The sequence below is a fragment of the Drosophila suzukii genome, chromosome 4 (assembly GCF_043229965.1).
Source record: "Drosophila suzukii chromosome 4, CBGP_Dsuzu_IsoJpt1.0, whole genome shotgun sequence".
In the NCBI taxonomy this organism is placed as follows: Eukaryota; Metazoa; Arthropoda; class Insecta; order Diptera; family Drosophilidae; genus Drosophila; species Drosophila suzukii.
The window spans coordinates 1,461,528-1,479,646 of NC_092083.1; the positions used below are offsets into that span (position 1 = coordinate 1,461,528).

The 18,119-nt window shown below is 37.9% G+C and overlaps 1 protein-coding gene and 2 long non-coding RNA genes across 6 annotated transcripts; 2 read left to right on the forward strand and 1 right to left on the reverse strand.

Annotated features, from left to right (window-relative positions):
- Positions 1-138: 138 nt before the first annotated feature.
- CaMKI (Calcium/calmodulin-dependent protein kinase I) lies at positions 139-13,402 on the reverse strand. Of its 3 annotated transcripts, none has more exons than XM_017088647.4 (10): positions 13,264-13,402; positions 12,494-12,712; positions 12,294-12,428; positions 4,741-4,785; positions 4,405-4,479; positions 4,192-4,330; positions 2,738-3,002; positions 868-994; positions 677-764; positions 139-622 (listed from the first exon to the last, which is right to left on the reverse strand). In XM_017088647.4, the coding sequence occupies exons 2-10, from the start codon at positions 12,607-12,609 to the stop codon at positions 392-394; spliced, it is 1,221 nt and encodes a 406-aa protein (XP_016944136.1). In that variant the 5' UTR covers positions 12,610-12,712; positions 13,264-13,402; the 3' UTR covers positions 139-391. The 3 variants fall into 3 exon arrangements, with proteins under 3 accessions (XP_016944136.1, XP_016944137.1, XP_016944139.1); XM_017088648.4 differs by lacking the exon at positions 13,264-13,402 and adding an exon at positions 12,860-12,973; XM_017088650.4 differs by lacking the exon at positions 4,741-4,785.
- Positions 13,403-13,553: 151 nt separating this feature from the next.
- LOC139353326 (uncharacterized) lies at positions 13,554-14,044 on the forward strand. The gene is made up of 2 exons (XR_011604549.1): positions 13,554-13,785; positions 13,854-14,044. It is a non-coding gene; the product is annotated as an uncharacterized lncRNA (long non-coding RNA).
- A 654-nt stretch (positions 14,045-14,698) lies between these two features.
- On the forward strand, positions 14,699-15,546 carry LOC136117232 (uncharacterized). 2 transcript variants are annotated; one of them, XR_011604550.1, is made up of 2 exons: positions 14,699-15,177; positions 15,267-15,546. It is a non-coding gene; the product is annotated as an uncharacterized lncRNA (long non-coding RNA). The 2 variants fall into 2 exon arrangements; XR_010654634.2 differs by having other exon boundaries at positions 15,270-15,546.
- The last annotated feature ends 2,573 nt before the right edge of the window (positions 15,547-18,119 follow it).

Genomic DNA, 18,119 nt, shown 5'->3' on the forward strand with positions numbered 1-18,119 from the left:
ACGAGCTTGTATGGGGTCTGAATAATAAAACAAATCCATCCAGAAATCATGATTGGATACAAAACCAAATTGTTCGTACTGGCGTCATATTTTTTACAGTGAGATCCTCGCTTTAATAATGTATTATTCACAGACATGTTAAACGACGGATTGAATTTTAATAGTGTATTGCGTTGGTTAAATAGTAGCCTTACATCTTGTATATTATAAGGAGATGGATTAGTGCAGGTGTACGCACATTCATATGTTATTATTTGTTTGGTATTTTCGATTGAAAAAATTATCCGATTAGTAAATATGACATATTTACTAGACTAGAACAATCGTTAAAATTCAAAAATGTAATTCAAAACAGCATATATGTAACATAATTTTTTGATATTCAACTTTGCTACTGTGAAGCTCCATTTGTGCTGCCTACCGGCTCGCTAACATCTTGTGCATGACTTTGTGCAGATTGCTGCTCTGATAAAACATTGGAGTTGGATGATCCAGACGCTGTTGGATTTTTAGAGTCTTTTTGGTTACTGCAAACGCCAGTAGAATCAATATTTGCACTGCTATTGCTGTTTAGCGCCATTCGCTGCATCTGTCGGATCACTGTCGCCGCGTAGTAAGCTTGCTGTACAAGTGAAACAAAAATGAATATTATCGTAAATAAATTTGAAGAACGAACCTTCCAACGGGATTTTGCGAAGTTTTTCTTCAGTTGCTCTGACACGGTTCCGTGAATGTTTCTGCTGCTGGCCTCGTTTCCGGAAATCCTAGATTAGGAGGGTAAAATATATAGGTTTAAACTATAATATCAAAATTCTACTTCATTGTTTTGTATTCCTTATTAATTATCTTTAGAAATTTAACACTTACCAGGCATGTGCCAGAGCTTGCTTGCATGTATATCGCATCTCCACTGCTACGCACATTAAATTTTTAATAAAATGTTTGGCGGACTCGCTTATTTCATCCCAATAGGGTGAATCGAATTCAAATTCTCCTAAGATTAGAATAAATGTTAGTATTATTTTGGCCAACTTTTTTTTGGGGGCGGTGTGTTTGGGTTCTGGCTGGCAGTATAAATAATACACAGGTTACGACGGCTTTGAAGGCGGAAAAAAACAAATGTTTCTTGGTAAAATTAAAAAAAAAGGAAGAACGCTATAGTCGAGTACCTCGACTATCAGATACCCGTTACTCAGCTAATGGGACCAAAGGGAAATGCAGATATGCAAGCAGCAAAGCGATATTGAAATGCGCCACCTACCGGCGGTAGACAGATTTAAGCGTTATGGGTGTTAGAGTGGGCGTGGTGATTTGAATCAATCGATAGGTATTGACGAGACCAATACATTTCAGTTTAAATTTTTTATCTAGCATGAAAATTGTGGGCGCCACAGGTTTGGGCGGCTTGTGGGCGTTAGAGTGTGCGTGGTACTCTGCTGAAACAAACTTGCGCTGCGCAGAGATCTCAGGAATCTGCATGTCTAATCCCAGTATTGTAGCTTGTATAGTTTACGAGATCTCAGCGTTCATACGGACAGACGGACATGGCTAGATCGACTCGGCTAGTGATCCTGATCAAGAATATATATACTTTATGGGGTCGGAAACGCTTCCTTCTTCCTGTTACATACTTTCCAACGAATCTAGTATACCCTTTTACTCTACGAGTAACGGGTATAACTAGTTGTATATTTATACCCGTTACTCGTAGAGTAAAAGGGAAAAGGTACGTAACAGGTAGAAGGAAGTGTCTCCGACTCCATTAAGTTTATATATTCTTGATATGCCATGTCCGTCTGTCAGTGTAAACGTTGTGATCTCGGAAACTATAAGAGCTAGAGAGTTGAGACTTCAAACGGTGACTCCTACTGTTTTAGTCCTAGAAAATTTTAAACTGATATATATTGTTTTCGTCCATACCTTATTGACCTAAAAAAAGTTAAAAGTTTGCCACACCTAATCTAACGCCCATAACGCTTGAATCTGTCTGTCACCCACACAACTATGTATAGAAATCGCGAGTTGGCGTTGGTGCTTGTATATCTCCATCTTCCTTTTGCTCACTTAAGCTGAGTAACGGGTATCTGATAGTCGAGGCACTCGAATATTTCGTTCTTCCCTGTTTATATTATTATTCCTGTTTTTGTTATAGACCGTCGTTTAGTCACACGTATCCCAACCTTTGGATAGATATTTATACCCGTTACTCGTAGAGTAAAGTACATTGATTAGGATCAGTAGCGGAGTTGAACTAGTCGGTCCGTCCGTCCGTCCGTCCGTATAAACGCTGTTATCTCGGAAAGTATAAAAGCTAAATTTGAGATTAGGCATGCAGATTCTAGAAATTCTGGAGCAGCACAAGGTATTCCTATCTGTTATAAACTTTTCGACGAATCTAACACACTATTTTACTCTACGAGTTACGGGCAATAAAAGTATTGCTAATGTTAGCGCAGCGTTTACACAAACAGACGGAAATGGTTAGATCAAGTAGTAGCTTATAAACATCGGCTTACCGAAGTTAAACAAGTCAGAAGTTTAAGCGACTAAGCTTTTTTTATATCAGAAACCATGAAGTATTTAATTACTTATTACAGACTCCCAGATGTGCTGATAATATATTCTTGCATGCTCAGCTAACACCCTCAAGTAGAAATAATCAAATTTTATGTATAACATAGGTTATAAAAAAATTTTTTTTTAAATATAAACTTCCGAAGTTGTTTTTTTACAACACCTTTTAAAATCTGAGCGAACAGATTAGCATCATTTTCATCATAAAACGGAGGATAGCCACATAATAGAATGTATGATATTACTCCAATACTCCACACATCAACGGCTTTTCCATACGGTTTTTGTGCCAGCACTTCAGGAGCAACATATCCGGGAGTTCCACATGCTGTAGCCATAATTCCAGAATCCTCCATTTTAGATAATCCAAAATCGCTAATCATTATTTTGCTATCATCGTCAGGACTATAGTAGAGTAAGTTTTCCGGCTGTAAGTATAAATGTAATATTATTTATACTTCATCATTTTTATTTTAGAAACGTAAAAACGACTAATTCATTTTCAATTCTTTATAGGGATAGGGTAGGGTTGCACTTAAAACTGTTTCATTAATCTATACCAGGCCAGGACCACTCCGGAGCTGATCCACTGCAAAACGGAGACGTTCAAATATTTTTAGAAATCGAACCCTAACCACTATTTTTAACATTCTATTTGTTTTTTCATTAAAAATCAACTTACTAAGGGGAAAAAAAATACACTACTAGGTTGCTTATATTAACGGCACTAGGAGAGCGTGCGAAGGCGACCACTATACATACATCAAGAATAGAAAATCTGCATAGATGGTCGGGTCATATCGAGTGATACATTAATCAAAAGGTATCCAAAAAAAACTTAAAGGACTGCATACTAAGACATTAAAAATAGTAATTGGTTTGGGAGAAAGAACGTGAACATTGAAAAAATTGGAGCTGTTGTAACCCTCATATTATTGTTAGGGTTTTGGGCACTTTTCGGGGGCATTAAAAAGCTCAAGATAGAATACTATTGATCTAAGGCAAAAGTGTTAAAAAAAACGTTTACCTTTAACTTTAAGCCTATTGCATTTAGACAATTTAAGCAAGGGCAGCGTAATTAGCATATTAAATTACCCTATCAGCGACATAAAGAACATATCTGTACCCTGCAGAAAAATAGTTAAACTTATCACTGTGGATAAGGTATATATATGGTTCGTTAAATGGTTAGTTATATGGTTGATGTTTAAGACAATAACTTCTGATATCAAACAAAAACAGCTCTTAACGAGGTTAAGGGTCGTGACGATCGCACTTTTAACATACAAAACTACTGATATCAAATTTTATGACAAAAAAATATTATAAATTCGACTAAATAAATACACTTGCTTAAATTTGCAGATTCGGCACGCTGCCGAATGAGAAAATTAAAGAAAGTGTATTTATGTACTCGAATGAATAATTATTTTTCGTCACAAACATTTGATATCAGTAGCTTTGTATGTTGAACGTGCGACCGACTCGACCCTTTACCTCGTGAAGAGGTGTTTTTGTTCGATTATCTATACAGGTGTTTCATTTGCAGCGTACTGAATAAGATCATCTATAATTAATATAAATAAATAGTTTTACTTCTTTTTTATATTGATTTACCTTAAGGTCACGATGGACGACGCCTTGCTCATGCATGTAATCTACCGCTTCTAGAATCTGTCTTATCAGATGAGAAGCGTCCTTTTCAGTGTAAGACCCCTTTTCCACAATGCGGTCAAAAAGTTCGCCACCAGTAACCCTGTTAAATCCAGAAATAAAAGTAAACAAGAGGCTTGGCTTAACCAGAGAATGGTTTAGGTTAGAGTCACATACAACTCCATAACTAGGTACACCTTCGACTTGTCTTCATACGTTTCCAAGAGTTGCACTATATTTGGATGAGTTAATCTGAAAGTAAAGTTGAATAACTTCATATTGTGTGGGTAGCTTTGCATGAATTTAAATAATTTGTAAATAATAAAGGACATGGCCGCTTTAGACACTGATTTTCGATAATATGGGAACCACCTTTAGGAATATAAATAAACCGCAGTAATTCTGTCTCGAAATATTTGGATGTGATCGAAGCCTTAATAAACACTGTTCTACAACTAATTTCTGTATGCGAGTGCATAGTTAGTTCAAAATGGGATCGGGATGTGAACTCACCGCGTTCCGTTCGGACATTTGCCATCGAAATGATTTGCACTGAACCTATACATGAAAAGAAAGTAAATTAAGCAAACAACAAGAGTTTGTAAAACAAGAAAAGCAATATAAATAAGCAAAGAAAACAAAAATTCCCGCGCATGCATGTTGAAAAGAGTGAATACTCTCTGAAAGACCTTTCCTAAGAGTAAATAATTCCTTGCAAGTTTTCATTCCATTTTGTTTTACTTTCATTTTTTAATTCGAAACTGTATATGAGAGAGAAGTTGCCATTTCGTCATAAACCTGGAAAGAAGTCTGTAAAAGTCTTTATCTTAAAGATTTTAAGTGGAATCTAAGAAATACATTTTTGCCATTTGGAATAAGTTAAAAATTACGATTTTAAAATAGTTGGGCAATTTTTCAAAATCAATAAATACTATTTTTTTTATTTATTAAGTTAAATTAGTTTTGTCCCCTAAAATCAAAGAAATGTACTTTGCCGATAGCAACATCTGTCGGCTGAAGCATTTTTGTATACAAAGCGTTTGTCTCAACTTACTAAAGTGGCCTAATTTAAACAAAATACACATATTACAGGAGTTTAATAACTTTTGCATTTTTATTTAAGGACTTCATATGCTTTATGGCGACAAATGGTAACCGACAGTCAAATATAACACTTCGGTGTAGCCTGGCTTACAATTATTTTACTGAAAGTTTTGTCAATATATAAAATTAAATTAATAGACCAACCCAATGTACTAACCTTTCTCTACAATATTATACAAAATTAGATATAATTGACGTATAAATAAAAATAAGTGTGACAATGTTTGAAATGCGAGATCTCTTACTCTTAGGTATAATGGAAAGTAAGCTACCATTGGCAATTGCGATACAAAGTCTTAAGGGGGAAGATAATTCTAATACTTGGCAAGCAAGGGCTCGGCGTTAGCTGCCATAAAAAATGTTTTAACAGTTGTCAAAAAGATTTTAACATTAATTTGTTCACACAAAATCGTTTAAAAAATCCCCAAATACTATACACTCAAGTTCAAACTATATAAACCTTTTGTTAGAGTATTTATCTTTTTTTAATTTTACAATTTTAATTTTATCCACTGGTTTAGTTTTCGTCAAAAGTTTTTAACGCAGAGAAGGAACAAAAGTAGTTTCGAAAGGCGTACAAAGTATTTCGAAATTCCTTTATACGATATATAGCACAAGCCTGTAGCTCTAGTAGTTTACAAGGTACGGATGTTCTAAATATAGCTGTTTTTCTGCTAAACTAACGAGTTTTTTCAAAAGTGGTAATACTAAAGTTTCTTATATTAAGCTGTTTAACATCAGCCAAAATTTCAAGGACCTTCAAATAGAGTTTGGATACGCGCAAAAAAGGTCAATGCACAGGCGGTGTTAGATGTTCTGAACAGGTAAATGTGGCTATTTCTGTTGATTGTTAACTTTGAAACGAGACTTTTTACAACAATGTGTCGTATGACAAAAGTTGAAAAATCTCTCTCTAGAGCAATTATTGGGGAATCAGAAAAAATCTGATCTAAGAAAAACTTTTGCCCATAATTTTAAAACGATGGTATTATCATCATCTTAAATTTCCAGCACCTTCAAATAGAGTTTGCATACGCACAAAAAAAAAGTCAATGCTAAGGCAGTGTAAGATGTTCTGAACTGGTAAATGTGGACATTTTTGTTGACTAATGACTTTAAAACGAGACTTTTTACAACAATGTGTCGTAAAAGTGGTAGAACTAATGTTTCTAGTATTGATCTGTTAAACATCGTCTAGAATTTTTAGGACTACAAAGTAACGTTTTGGGACAAACTGACAAACAAAAAAATGGTATAAATTCCTCGCCCACCTCCCCCACAGTTTTTTTTTATGACGACAGTTACTTGTGTAACCACGGCTACATGCGAGCGCGAATACCTAACATTCAATCAACATTGTTGTATACCCTTGCAGTTATATTTATTAAATTTAAAAATACAAAAAATGATATTCCCAATAGTATATCACACCGCTCAATAAGTTCCCGGCCTAACAAGGAAAAACACTTTTTTTAAATTTGGTTTTATTCATCAATATAGTTTCCATCTACGGCTATACACTCAGTCCAGCGCTTCTCCAACCTTTCTATGCCATTTTTGTAGAAAGATGAACTTTTACCCTCAAAATAGATCTCAGTATCGACAATCACCTCTTCGTTTGATCGATATCTCTTGCCTTGGAGGTGCTTTTTGAGATCTGAAAAAAGCCAGTAGTCACTGGGGGCCATATCTGGAGAATAAGGTGGGTGCGGCAGAAGTTGGAACCTCAATTCACTCAATTTCACCATTGTTGCCATAGACTTGTGGCATGATGCATTATCCTGGTGAAACCGTGGTTTCTTCTTGGCCATATGTGGACGTTTTTCCTTGATAACGCGATCCAATCGATCCAGCAGTTTTATATAATATTCGCTGTTTATTGTTTTACCTTTTTCCAGGTAGTCTATAAATAAAATCCCATGTGCATCCCAAAATACAGAAGCCATAACCTTACCCGCCGATATTTGTGTTTTGGGACGCTTCGGACGGCTTTCACCGGCTACCACCCACTCAGAAGACTGACGACTGGATTCTGGAGTATAGTGGTGTATCCAGGTTTCATCCATGGTTACGTAACGGCGAAAAAAATCGGTCCTATTGCGCTTCAACATGCTTAAACACGTCTTGGAAGCATCGATGCGTTGTTGCTTTTGGTCCGGTGTTAGCAATCGCGGCACCCACTTCAAGCAGAGCTTTCTCATGTCCAAATGTTCATGTAATATCGTACACACACTGCCTTCCGATATCTTTGAGGCATCAGCTATCTCCTTTAATTTCAATTTGCGATCGGCCAATACCATTTTTCGGAGTTTTGCCACATTTTCTGGCGTAACTGCTGTTTTTGGGCGACCACTGCGTTCAGCGTCTTTGGTGTCCACACGACCACGTTTAAATTCATTGTACCAATCTTTGATGGTTGATTTTCCCGGAGAAGAATCTGGGTAATGTTTATCAAGCCAAGCTTTTGCTTCTACTGTATTTTTTCCTATCAAAAAACAGTGCTTAATCAGGACACGAAACTCCTTTTTTTTCCATATTGTAGAAAAACCCAAAGGTTGTATTACTTAAAAATTTGTAACTTAAAAGCACGTGGTCACAGAGTTGTATAATTTTTACACAGAGCTTATGATAATCGACACTTTCGATAAAAAATATCTATATTTGCTTACTACTGCTCCTTATATGTCGGGCCGCGAACTAATTGAGCGATGCGATATATGTCAGAAAACACCGAGGCTATAATTTGTTTCATATTATTTTCCCACCAATTTTCCGAGCGTTCCTATGGCAGCTATATGATACAGTCGTCCGATTTTGATAAAATTAAATTCGAAATTCAGAACTAATTAAAAAATGTTATTTCTAAGCGACTAGATCCATAGTGGGCACAGCGCTTTGTTACGGCGCGTTAGTCAAATGCAAGACTGAGCATTTTTTGCAGCAGAGCACACGAAACTAAATACTAACACAACCAAGGAATCTTACAAGGACAACGCACGCGTGAAAGATCGAAAATCCACATCAAAAAACCATACCAAAAATGTAGCCGTACATTTCGTTGTATGGTTGTTACTCATCTCTTGTAGCCTAGTCTATATTATCTTTGGTTATAAGCAATAAATGTGGAGGGAGTTAATAATTTATTTTCTGATATAAGCTTACATTTATGTATATTACATAGATGTCGGCCGGCGGGATCGAACCCGAGACTCCCGCGCAAGGATTGAACACACTACGTGCTGGGCCAATGTCGAACTTTAATTAGGTTCGGCAAACCGATCACTATAATATAAGTGATGGAAGCAGACAAACACATTTTAATTCTACATGTATCTATGCATTTTTATGGAATTTAAGTGTAGTTACGTAAGTTGATAGTAAAGACCTTAATTACAAAAACTGTGTAAGTATCTTTATTTTCATATGTATAACCTAATAACTTCACTTTACTGTTAACGTTGTGATACACAAATTTTTAATCAAAATCGTCAATAAAAAAATAAAAGGTTGTCATTGGGACTCGAACCTGCGTCACATCGTTTTCTGCTGTTACCGTTTAACAAGTTCTTTCTTGATTTAAGAAAAACAACACCGTTTATAGAGAAGTCTTACAGAAATTGTAAAACTGTACAGTTAAAAGAAGAATTTAATGCAATAAATGCAATTAGATACCCGTAACTCAGCTAAAAAGAATGCGAGAGGGATGGATTTGTATTTGCTTATGGCTAGCGCAACTTAGTGCCACAAAGCGCCCCCAGCGGATTGGTGGAGTATTAGTGAAATCAGCTGATTGGTGTGCAATCTCGATCGAATATATTTATATTAACTATATAAGGAATTGCCCGATTTCAATCATGTTTGGCATTTAGATGGGTATTGATTATATGAACAAACTCTCATTTAAATTTTTACATAATATTGCAAAATATGGGTACTCTGGACGGAATTTAGTGTTATGGTTGATTGAGGGCGTTAGAGCTGCGCAGGACATGACTATATCGACACGGCTAGTGATCCTGATTAAGAATATATATACTCTATGGGGTCGGAAACGCTTCCTTCGACCTGTTACATACTTTTAGATGAATGTAATATACCCTTTTAACGGGTATAATTATCTAAAGAACAAATTACGCGAACCCTTAATAATTTTGTAAATATATTGTCGGCACGATAAAAAATCGCTTAAAATTAATTGGAATTTTTGACGTGACGTCACCTTACACTTACACTCCCCTACTAAATCTTGGTTTATGAAGAGGACCAATATTAATTTTAAAAAGTTCCCCATAAATGTGTATTACAACTTTAAGCACAATTTAAACAAGAGAAAACACTATAGTCGACGGCCTTGACTATCAAATACCCGTTACTCAGCTAACACAAAAGCGGTACCTATCATTTATTCCTATTACCTGTTTACGAGATTTCACTTACACCCCACATAAATTGAAACCTAGGTGGCGCTTAATAAATTTCGTAAGCAGCAGATTTTCTGCATGAATATAGCCCCATCCCTCTCGTTCCGATTTCAATAACGCTTTGCATGTATATGGGTATTAACAACAAGAACAAAATCTCATTTAAAATTTTTAAATACATTTAAAAATGTGGGCGCTAGACGGGTTTTAGCGTTATGGCCGTTAGAGTGGGCGTGGCACCCTGGCGAAACAAACTTACACTGCGCGGGAAGCCCAAGAATCTACATGCTAAGTCCCAAAACTCTAACTCTTATAGTTTCCGATAATGAATATTTTGCGATCAAGCGATTTTAGTGGCCCACATGCTTAATTTTATTTTTCAAATTTCTGGCATTTTTATAAATGTTTGTTTCTAGATTTCGTCTGTTACTGTTAATTTTTATTTAAATTCAAAAGATCCAAAAGAAGGGAGAAGAGAGAGCGATAGCGGTTACAGCAATACACAAAATGGATTTGCATTCGGCTGTGCCCAAAGGGATGACACGAGGGGAAGGGCTTTTACTTTTAAGTTTTTTAAGAACACAAACAAAGCTCTATTTAATTTCAGCCATGGATCGCAAGAAGGCAAAAAAGGGAGAACAACTTAGTCGATGTCATCGACAGTCCTCTGATTGCACACTTTATTCGCCTTTAACTTTTTAATAAATGGTCAACTTTTTGGCATGTAGATTGATATTGATTATTAAAACAAAATCACATTTACTTTCCAAAATTTTCAAAAAGGTAGGCACAAGACAGGTTAGCATTATCGGCGTTTGTGGGCGTTAGAGAGGGCGCCCTGCCAAAATAAACTTGCGCTGCGCAAGACGCCCAAAAATCGTCATGCCAAATCTACAAGTCTAAGAATCTATATCCCAAATTCTTACACTCATAAAATTATTTTTCTAAATGCCCCTTCTAAATACCTAAACTTGAAATCGGCCTAACACTCGACTAATAAACATGCGCTGAATCGGCTGCTGTAGAACCTGAACCTGAAATTCCAACTGCCACGCTCTTACAGCTTTCGAGATCACAGCGTTCACACGGACAAATAGACGGCATGGCTACATCGACTTTGTTTTTTTTTTAAGATCAGAAAATTTCATCTAAGCAGAAAATACGTTGCAGGGAGTCTGAGTCCATGTCAAAGTTAGCACTAGCAGGTTCGATAAATCGGATCGAGAAATCGGCCCTATAAGAGTAACTACGAGTAACGGGTATAAGAATCTGACGACTTTATCATAAGCTGTCTTACGAACTATCGGTATATTTATATACATACATATACATACATATACGGTTGTTTCTGTAATATACGTAGATATAATTTGCCGAAACTGGCTTCCTTCCTTGTTAATTATACCCGTTACTCGTAGAGTAAAAGGGTATACTAGATTCGTCGGAAAGTATGTAACAGGCAGAAGGAAGCGTTTCCGACCCCATAAAGTATATATATTCTTGATCAGGATCACTAGCCGAGTCGATCTAGCCATGTCCGTCTGTCCGTCTGTCCGGATGAACGCTGAGATCTCGGAAACTATGGGAGCTAGGCTATTGAGATTTGGCGTGCAGATTCCTGAGCTTCCTACGCAGCGCAAGTTTGTTTCAGTAGACTGCCACGCCCACTCTAACGCCCACAAACCGCCCAAAACTGTGGCTCCTACAGTTTTGATGCTAGATAGAAAATTTTAACTGAAATGTAATGTTCTCATCAATACCTATCGATTGACCCAAAAAAAAGTTTGCCACGCCCACTTTAACGCCCACAAACCGCAAAACCCTGTGACGCCCACAATTTTCATGCTAGATAAAAAATTTTAACTGAAATGTATTGGTCTCGTCAATACCTATCGATTGATCTAAAAAAAAATTTGCCACGCCCACTCTTACGCCCATAACGCTTAAATCTGTATACCGCCGGTAGGTGGCGCATTTTAATCGCGCTTTGCTGCTTGCATATCTCCATTTAGCTGAGTAACGGGTATCTGATAGTCGAGGTACTCGACTATAGCGTTCTCCCTTGTTTTATTTTTTGGTCGATGCCATGAGCGCCACGCTTACCCGCTCACAAAGTAATTCTATATCAATACTTGCATTCCTTTGTGAGCAGTAATCGAATCGATAAAAACATTGGTGTTGAGCACCACGCTTACCACTTACAAAGAAATTTTACATGAAATACATTAATTTCCCTGATCGCCGTTTAAATAAGTTGATGTGGTTCCGAAAAGTCTACAACCATTGCGTCTCAAGTGAAAACTGAAGTACTTGTGAGATTGTGCATAATGATATTTTAAGTGAATTTCAAACTACCGAGTAGTCCTAAAAAGGTAAAGGGGTATTCTAAATTCAAAAACAAATATTTTTGTACTCAAATTTTTTTTGTGGATTTAGATTCTAAAATGGTTAAAAATAAACTAAACCCACTTTGCAAATCAGGCACCTGAAAAACTTCACCGTAAAAAAACATATTAAGCCGAAAGTTATAATGGACCTTACCTTCTTAAAACACGTATTTCATTCTCCAGAGATTCCTCCTTGCCCTTCAGGGCTTTTTTGTCGATAATTTTCACTGCAAAGTGATCGCCAGGCGTTTCTTTACTTTCGGCAAGACGTACTTCTGAAAAGGCTCCACTGTCAAGCGGTTAAGATCAGATTAATCAAAGTATGCGCTACAAATAAACTTGCTCAGCACATACGTCCCCAAAAGTCCGTGAAGATTGTATTTCTCCTCGATTGACACTTGCTTATTGAGCTCCCTTATCTCCTTCGCTTTGGCTTTCTTGCCGGAATCCTTTTTGCCAAACAACGGCATTTTGCGGAGCTGGATTTAATATTCTTAGACGTTAATGTCAAGTTGGGCAATGTCGCATAGTTATTGTCGCTTCAACAGTTCTAGCCAGACTTCTCACAGGTTTCTAAAAAATATTTAAACGACACAAACCTTATCAGCAAAGCCGCGACTACAGCTTGACACAAAGCAATGCAGTTGTTTTCGTTTCGGGGCTTAATAATTCTCTTAGCTAATAGCCTCTGCTGCCAAAGGTTACATTTTAGCTGATTACCTTATAATGCGTACACTTGTGTTCGGAAACAACACACTCGCGTTACATATTTACGTGTATAATATAAACGCTTGAATCCGCAAGTACATTTTAATTCCTGAAGTTTAGTTTTGACCAAACATTTATTTAGGCTAGCAATTGCTTTTTATTAAATCGCAAAATCATTTTTTTAAGTACCCCATATTGAAAACTCGGGCAAATGCAGGCACTGTTGAATGGAGCTGCTGTCACTGCATATTGTTTATTCAAATGTGTACACGGAATTCTCGGGATTTATACTCTATTAGGCACATCATAAACAAACTTGCTTAAACATTCTTTTCGATTTTTCCAGCAAAATTGTATGTGTTTACGCTCCTGCCTGTACCATTTGAAAAACCTTATTTTTACGTTTGGCTACGTACTTTTTGAGTTCAGTATTACACATACACACAGTCACATTTAAATCGCGGTTTAAAGCTTATCTTTCGGCCTGCATATATTTGTGCATTGACGCTTTAGTAATGCTTATTTTTAAGAGCTGGCAGCTAGAAATACAATTACTTGGAGTATTGATTTATTGATTTTATTCAGGCGCTGGCGCAACCATTGTAGCAGTGTTGCCAATTCAGCTTTTTTCCCATCATTTTCAGCCTGTTTGATACGAGAACTGTGGTTGTATAAAAATCTTTCAAATGCTTTTTTCCAAAATTAGACGTTTTCATCTTTTTATTTACATATTTAATTTTATGTTCGTTGCGCTTTTTTATGATATGTTTTCGTAAAATAATTGTTTTACCATTCAGCCAAAGCAAGCTATTTTCTCTCCAGAAGTTGGACACTCAACGCATCACTGGCGCCAGTTGTATTTTTATCGGTAATGCCTTCTTCATCTAAAAAAGAATTATCTGTTAACTGCAAGCAGTGATGGTCGATTTGGGATCCGGGTAACGTATTGCGCAGAACTGAAGCTGTGCCCGCGTGTATTCGATTCTTCAATTAATAATATTTCCAGATTTGTATTCAATAAGCAAATAATACTTATGTTTTGGAGAAACCTAGTTGCCGGAATTTAGCTTTTTTTTAAATTTTATTTTAATTTAATTCGTTGTATAGCTATAAATTCAATTTTCAGTTTTCATCTTAATAACAAGTACGGCTTTCTCTGTATAAAAACATATACCTAAATAAAATTATTAAATTCTATATCGATTTCTCTTCTGTATTGAATGTTCGCCTTTATGAAGAATGCCTCTTTTTTGATAAAGGAATTATGCTTTGAAATTTTTCTCTTTTTACAGAAAAGAAATGATTCATAGGAACTGGTCTCTATACAAAAATGTGTCTCTTTCCATAAAAGAGAATAATCCATAGAAATTATTCTCTTTCTATAAAGAAGATAAATCCATACACATACATATGTATGTCTCATTTCAGTCTCGTTGTTATCGAGTGAGCCAATAACCCGATTACTCCAAAACAGTGGTGCCCACACAAACACAATTAAATGTAAGGCTAGTAGTTTTGAGCGTAATGCGAAGACGCATGCCAAAGCATTTACAGTGTGGGTGTAAGCAGAGCGTCGACAGAGGAACTTTGAAGACTCGCGAGTCAGGCCAGTGGGCCTCTGTTGTAAAACGACGGTCGGAACGGATTACAATAACATTCTGCGCTTTTCAGCACTGAATCACTGCAAAAAGGTCATCACCGAGCATGTCCCACGATGCACCACTGCTCAAAAATTGGCACACATTGAGCACCTTTAAAGTCTTTTTTTGAGCACTAAAAATCTCTAATAAGGCCAATGGTGGAAGCAGCTTGTTGATGGGTGAATGACGACAGCTGTTCTACGCTGTTATTCCCTATGCCCGCTTAATGGGACTCTGCCGACTGCTGCTCTAACATAAAGGTTACACATTAAAGCCTAGTAGTTACATCTACAAAAACCGAGTGCCACCTATAGGAGAGAGCGAGAGGTAAATAGACGGCTTTCGTAGGGGTGCTTCTTCACCGCGGTACTCAGATAAGCTAAGAAAATTCCAGAAAAACTACCTGATTTCTTGAGCTATTTTTGATTGAACGATTGTTAGCCGAAGCGCAAAGAATTTCGAAATTTAAAGTTTCGGTGTGTTCGTACAAATGAGGTGTGAGAACCTAAAATTTAAAATGGAAGGAAACCCCCAAAAACGCCTGCAGGGGTCAGTGCAGACGAAAATGAACACCTAATCCAAGCTGTTGCCCAGAATTGTGAGACTTGACCCACAGGTAGCAATACCACAACAGGGGAAACCCGCAGAAGAATGGAAGTGCTGAAGATAATCCAATCGAGAAACCCATTGGTTAGAAGGATTCCGAGTGGGAACTCGCTTCTTTCATGGATTGGCCACAAGAATTTGGTTACGTTGTGGAAATATAAGTATCTTTTTAGCAGAACCATCAGTTTGCTCCCCAACGAACTCTCTATTGGGGAGTCGCTGGACTTCACCAGCTAGTTGCCAGCTAAAACGCGGGTGGACGACGCGCTGGCCTATATAGGGAGGAGGAAAAAAGGGCAGCCCGCTAAGGGACAGCTGGAGGAGTCATTACCAGCCATTGCCAAGATGCTGTACGATTTCCTGGCGCGGAAAAGATGGTGAAGCATCTGCGACACGAGATGGAAGCCTTAAACTATTAATAAACCAAAATAAAAACATCCTTTGAACATTCCATGTATACCTATTTCTTTGTGCATCAGCAGATTCGTCTTTTTGACATCGTCAACAAAACAAACCCAGCTGCTTGACAGTAAGACAATGCTACATGCATGGCGGGTGAACTTTGAAAACTTGGGTCATTCAACAATGAATATAATTATTCAACTAGTGAAACTCTTAGCCGATCTGAGTACTAGGCTTTAGTATCAAGCACCTAGGATTGTTGACAAACGGAAGCATATGAATTGGAGCAATTTTAAAAGACGAGCCTGCTGGTGCACAAAGAAATTAAAATAAAAACAAGAGAGAACACTATAGTCGACAAGAAGTCCATGTGTGGAACGAGTTCCCAGCTTCTGGACGAACAAAGATCAAATTTCTGATTATTTGCGCGGTGGCTAACGGCGTACATCAGAATTCACTCACGAAGTATGGTATTTTTTCTGGTATTTCCTAAGCTCATCTGAGTACCGCGGTGAAAAACACACCAGACGAAGAGCGTAAGCCGCCTATTTCCCTGTTACTCCTATGGTTTAGCCTAGTACTTAGATCGACTAAGAGTTTCACTAGTCGAAAAATCGTATTCTTTGTAGTGTCTGCGAAATTTCCAAAGTTCACCCGCAATGCATGTAGCTCGGTATTACTGTCAAGCAGCTGAGTTTGTTGCCAAACGGAAAACAAATCTATTGGAGCAATTTAAAAAGAAAAGTCTGCTGGTGCACAAAGAAACTAAAATTAAATGCAATGTTCAACGAATGGGTTTATTTATGTAAATTAGTAGTAAAAAGATTTTTATCGTCCCACGGGTGCTTCGCCATTTTTCCCGCGCCGAATCTCAATAGGCATATTGGACCTTGAGGAAGTAGAAGTCGGATTGGGAACGGGGTTGATCCGCTGATGCTTCTCCAACTGTTCCTTAGCGGGCGCCCTATTTACCTCCTCCCTATAGATGCCAGGGCGTCCTCCAGCTCCGCTTAAGCTGGCTAGTAGCTGGTGGTGGTGGTAGGACTGCGGACCTAATGGAATGGTCGGCGGAGATTGTGTTACTGGTGGTAAAAAGATACTTTTATTAGCACAACGCAACCAAATTCTTTTGGATAGATCTTACTTTGCGAGGACGCGCCCGGCACGATGTCCATGTAGAGATCGAAGTCCCGCTCGGCATGTTCCTTCCCGCTGGGTTTCTCTAGTGGATCTCCTCCAGCACTTCAACTATTCTGCGAATTTACCCCTTTTGTGGAATTGCTTCCTGTCGGTGAAATCCCACAATAAAGGGCATAAGCTTGGATTTGGCGTCCTATTTCATCTGCACTGACCTCATGCAGTAGACTGTGGTGATTTCCTTCCATTTATATACCCGTTACTCGTAGAGTAAAAGGGTATACTAGATTCTTCGGAAAGTATGTAACAGGCAGAAGGAAGCGTTTCCGACCCCATAAAGTATATATATTCTTGATCAGGATCACTAGCCGAGTCGATCTAGCCATGTCCGTCTGTCCGGATGAACGCTGAGATCTCGGAAACTATAAGTGCTAGGCTATTGAGACTTGGCGTGCAGATTCCTGAGCTTCTTACGCAGCGCAAGGTTGTTTCAGCAGAGTGCCACGCCCACTCTAACGCCCACAAACCGCCCAAAACTGTGGCTCCTACAGTTTTTATGCTAGAATAAAAATTTTAACTGAAATGTATTGGTCTCGTCAATACCTGTCGATTAAATTTGCCACGCCCACTCTAACAGCGCTCTTTCTTATTAATTTATAGTTTCCACACCGCCTTTGCACGAACACGCCAAAGATTAAATTTCATCTTCTTTGGGCCGCCGCTAACTGCGTTCATCAACATTCACTCGCTAAACCTGGTATTTTTTCTGGTATTTCCTTAGCTCTTTTGAGTACCGCGCTGAAAAACAGACACGACGAAAACGTTAGCCGCGTATTTGCCTATCGCTCGCTCCTATAGTTAGCTCGCGGTTTTCGCGTACTAGGCTTAAATAAATATTGGTGTCGTGTAAACGGACGCGCATACAGTGTGCCCATTTTTAAACTCGAGGTATAGCCCCTGCACACCTCCGCCAGAGATCTCTGTTCAAATTTTAAACGGAAAGCTATTCTTATATTAAGCCGTAGTTACAGAAAAAGTGGAATATGTTCCACACCAAAAATAATTTCACCACTGCTGTTGGAAAATTGGGTAAAAAACCGATGTTCGGTTCAGGCATCAGGATCTATTGAGAACGCACAGCCTCCTTGAAAAAGTTACGTCCTTGCAACTTCAACAAATTATATCAATTTAGACCAGGGGTCGCCTTCTTCCCATTTAGCATAAGGACTAGCTCTGCTTAGCCTCTTTCGCTTCATAGACAGTGTGGAACAGCGGTCGGCACACACAAAGGACAAAATTGTTTTGTGTTCTAACAAGATCCTTGAAAATATTTATAAGACGTATCATTGATTACATATTTTCTTCACGAAACAAATTGTCCCATTTTGGGAGATATACCCTATTCGCACAGAGGAGGTTTCCGCTTCATCGACTTTTTCTTCAATAGGAAATACACTTACTAGAAAGAGACGGAAAAATCGCTGCTT

Bases quoted from the DNA above. Each gene is read 5' to 3' on its own strand.
- CaMKI (XM_017088647.4), bottom strand. From the start codon at position 12,609: ATGCCGTTGTTTGGCAAAAAGGATTCCGGCAAGAAAGCCAAAGCGAAG. The intron at 12,429-12,493 runs GTATGTGCTGAG...ACCGCTTGACAG, and splicing joins CTTCACGGACTTTTGGGGAC to TGGAGCCTTTTCAGAAGTAC. The intron at 765-867 runs GTAAGTGTTAAA...CTCCTAATCTAG, and splicing joins CAAGCTCTGGCACATGCCTG to GATTTCCGGAAACGAGGCCA.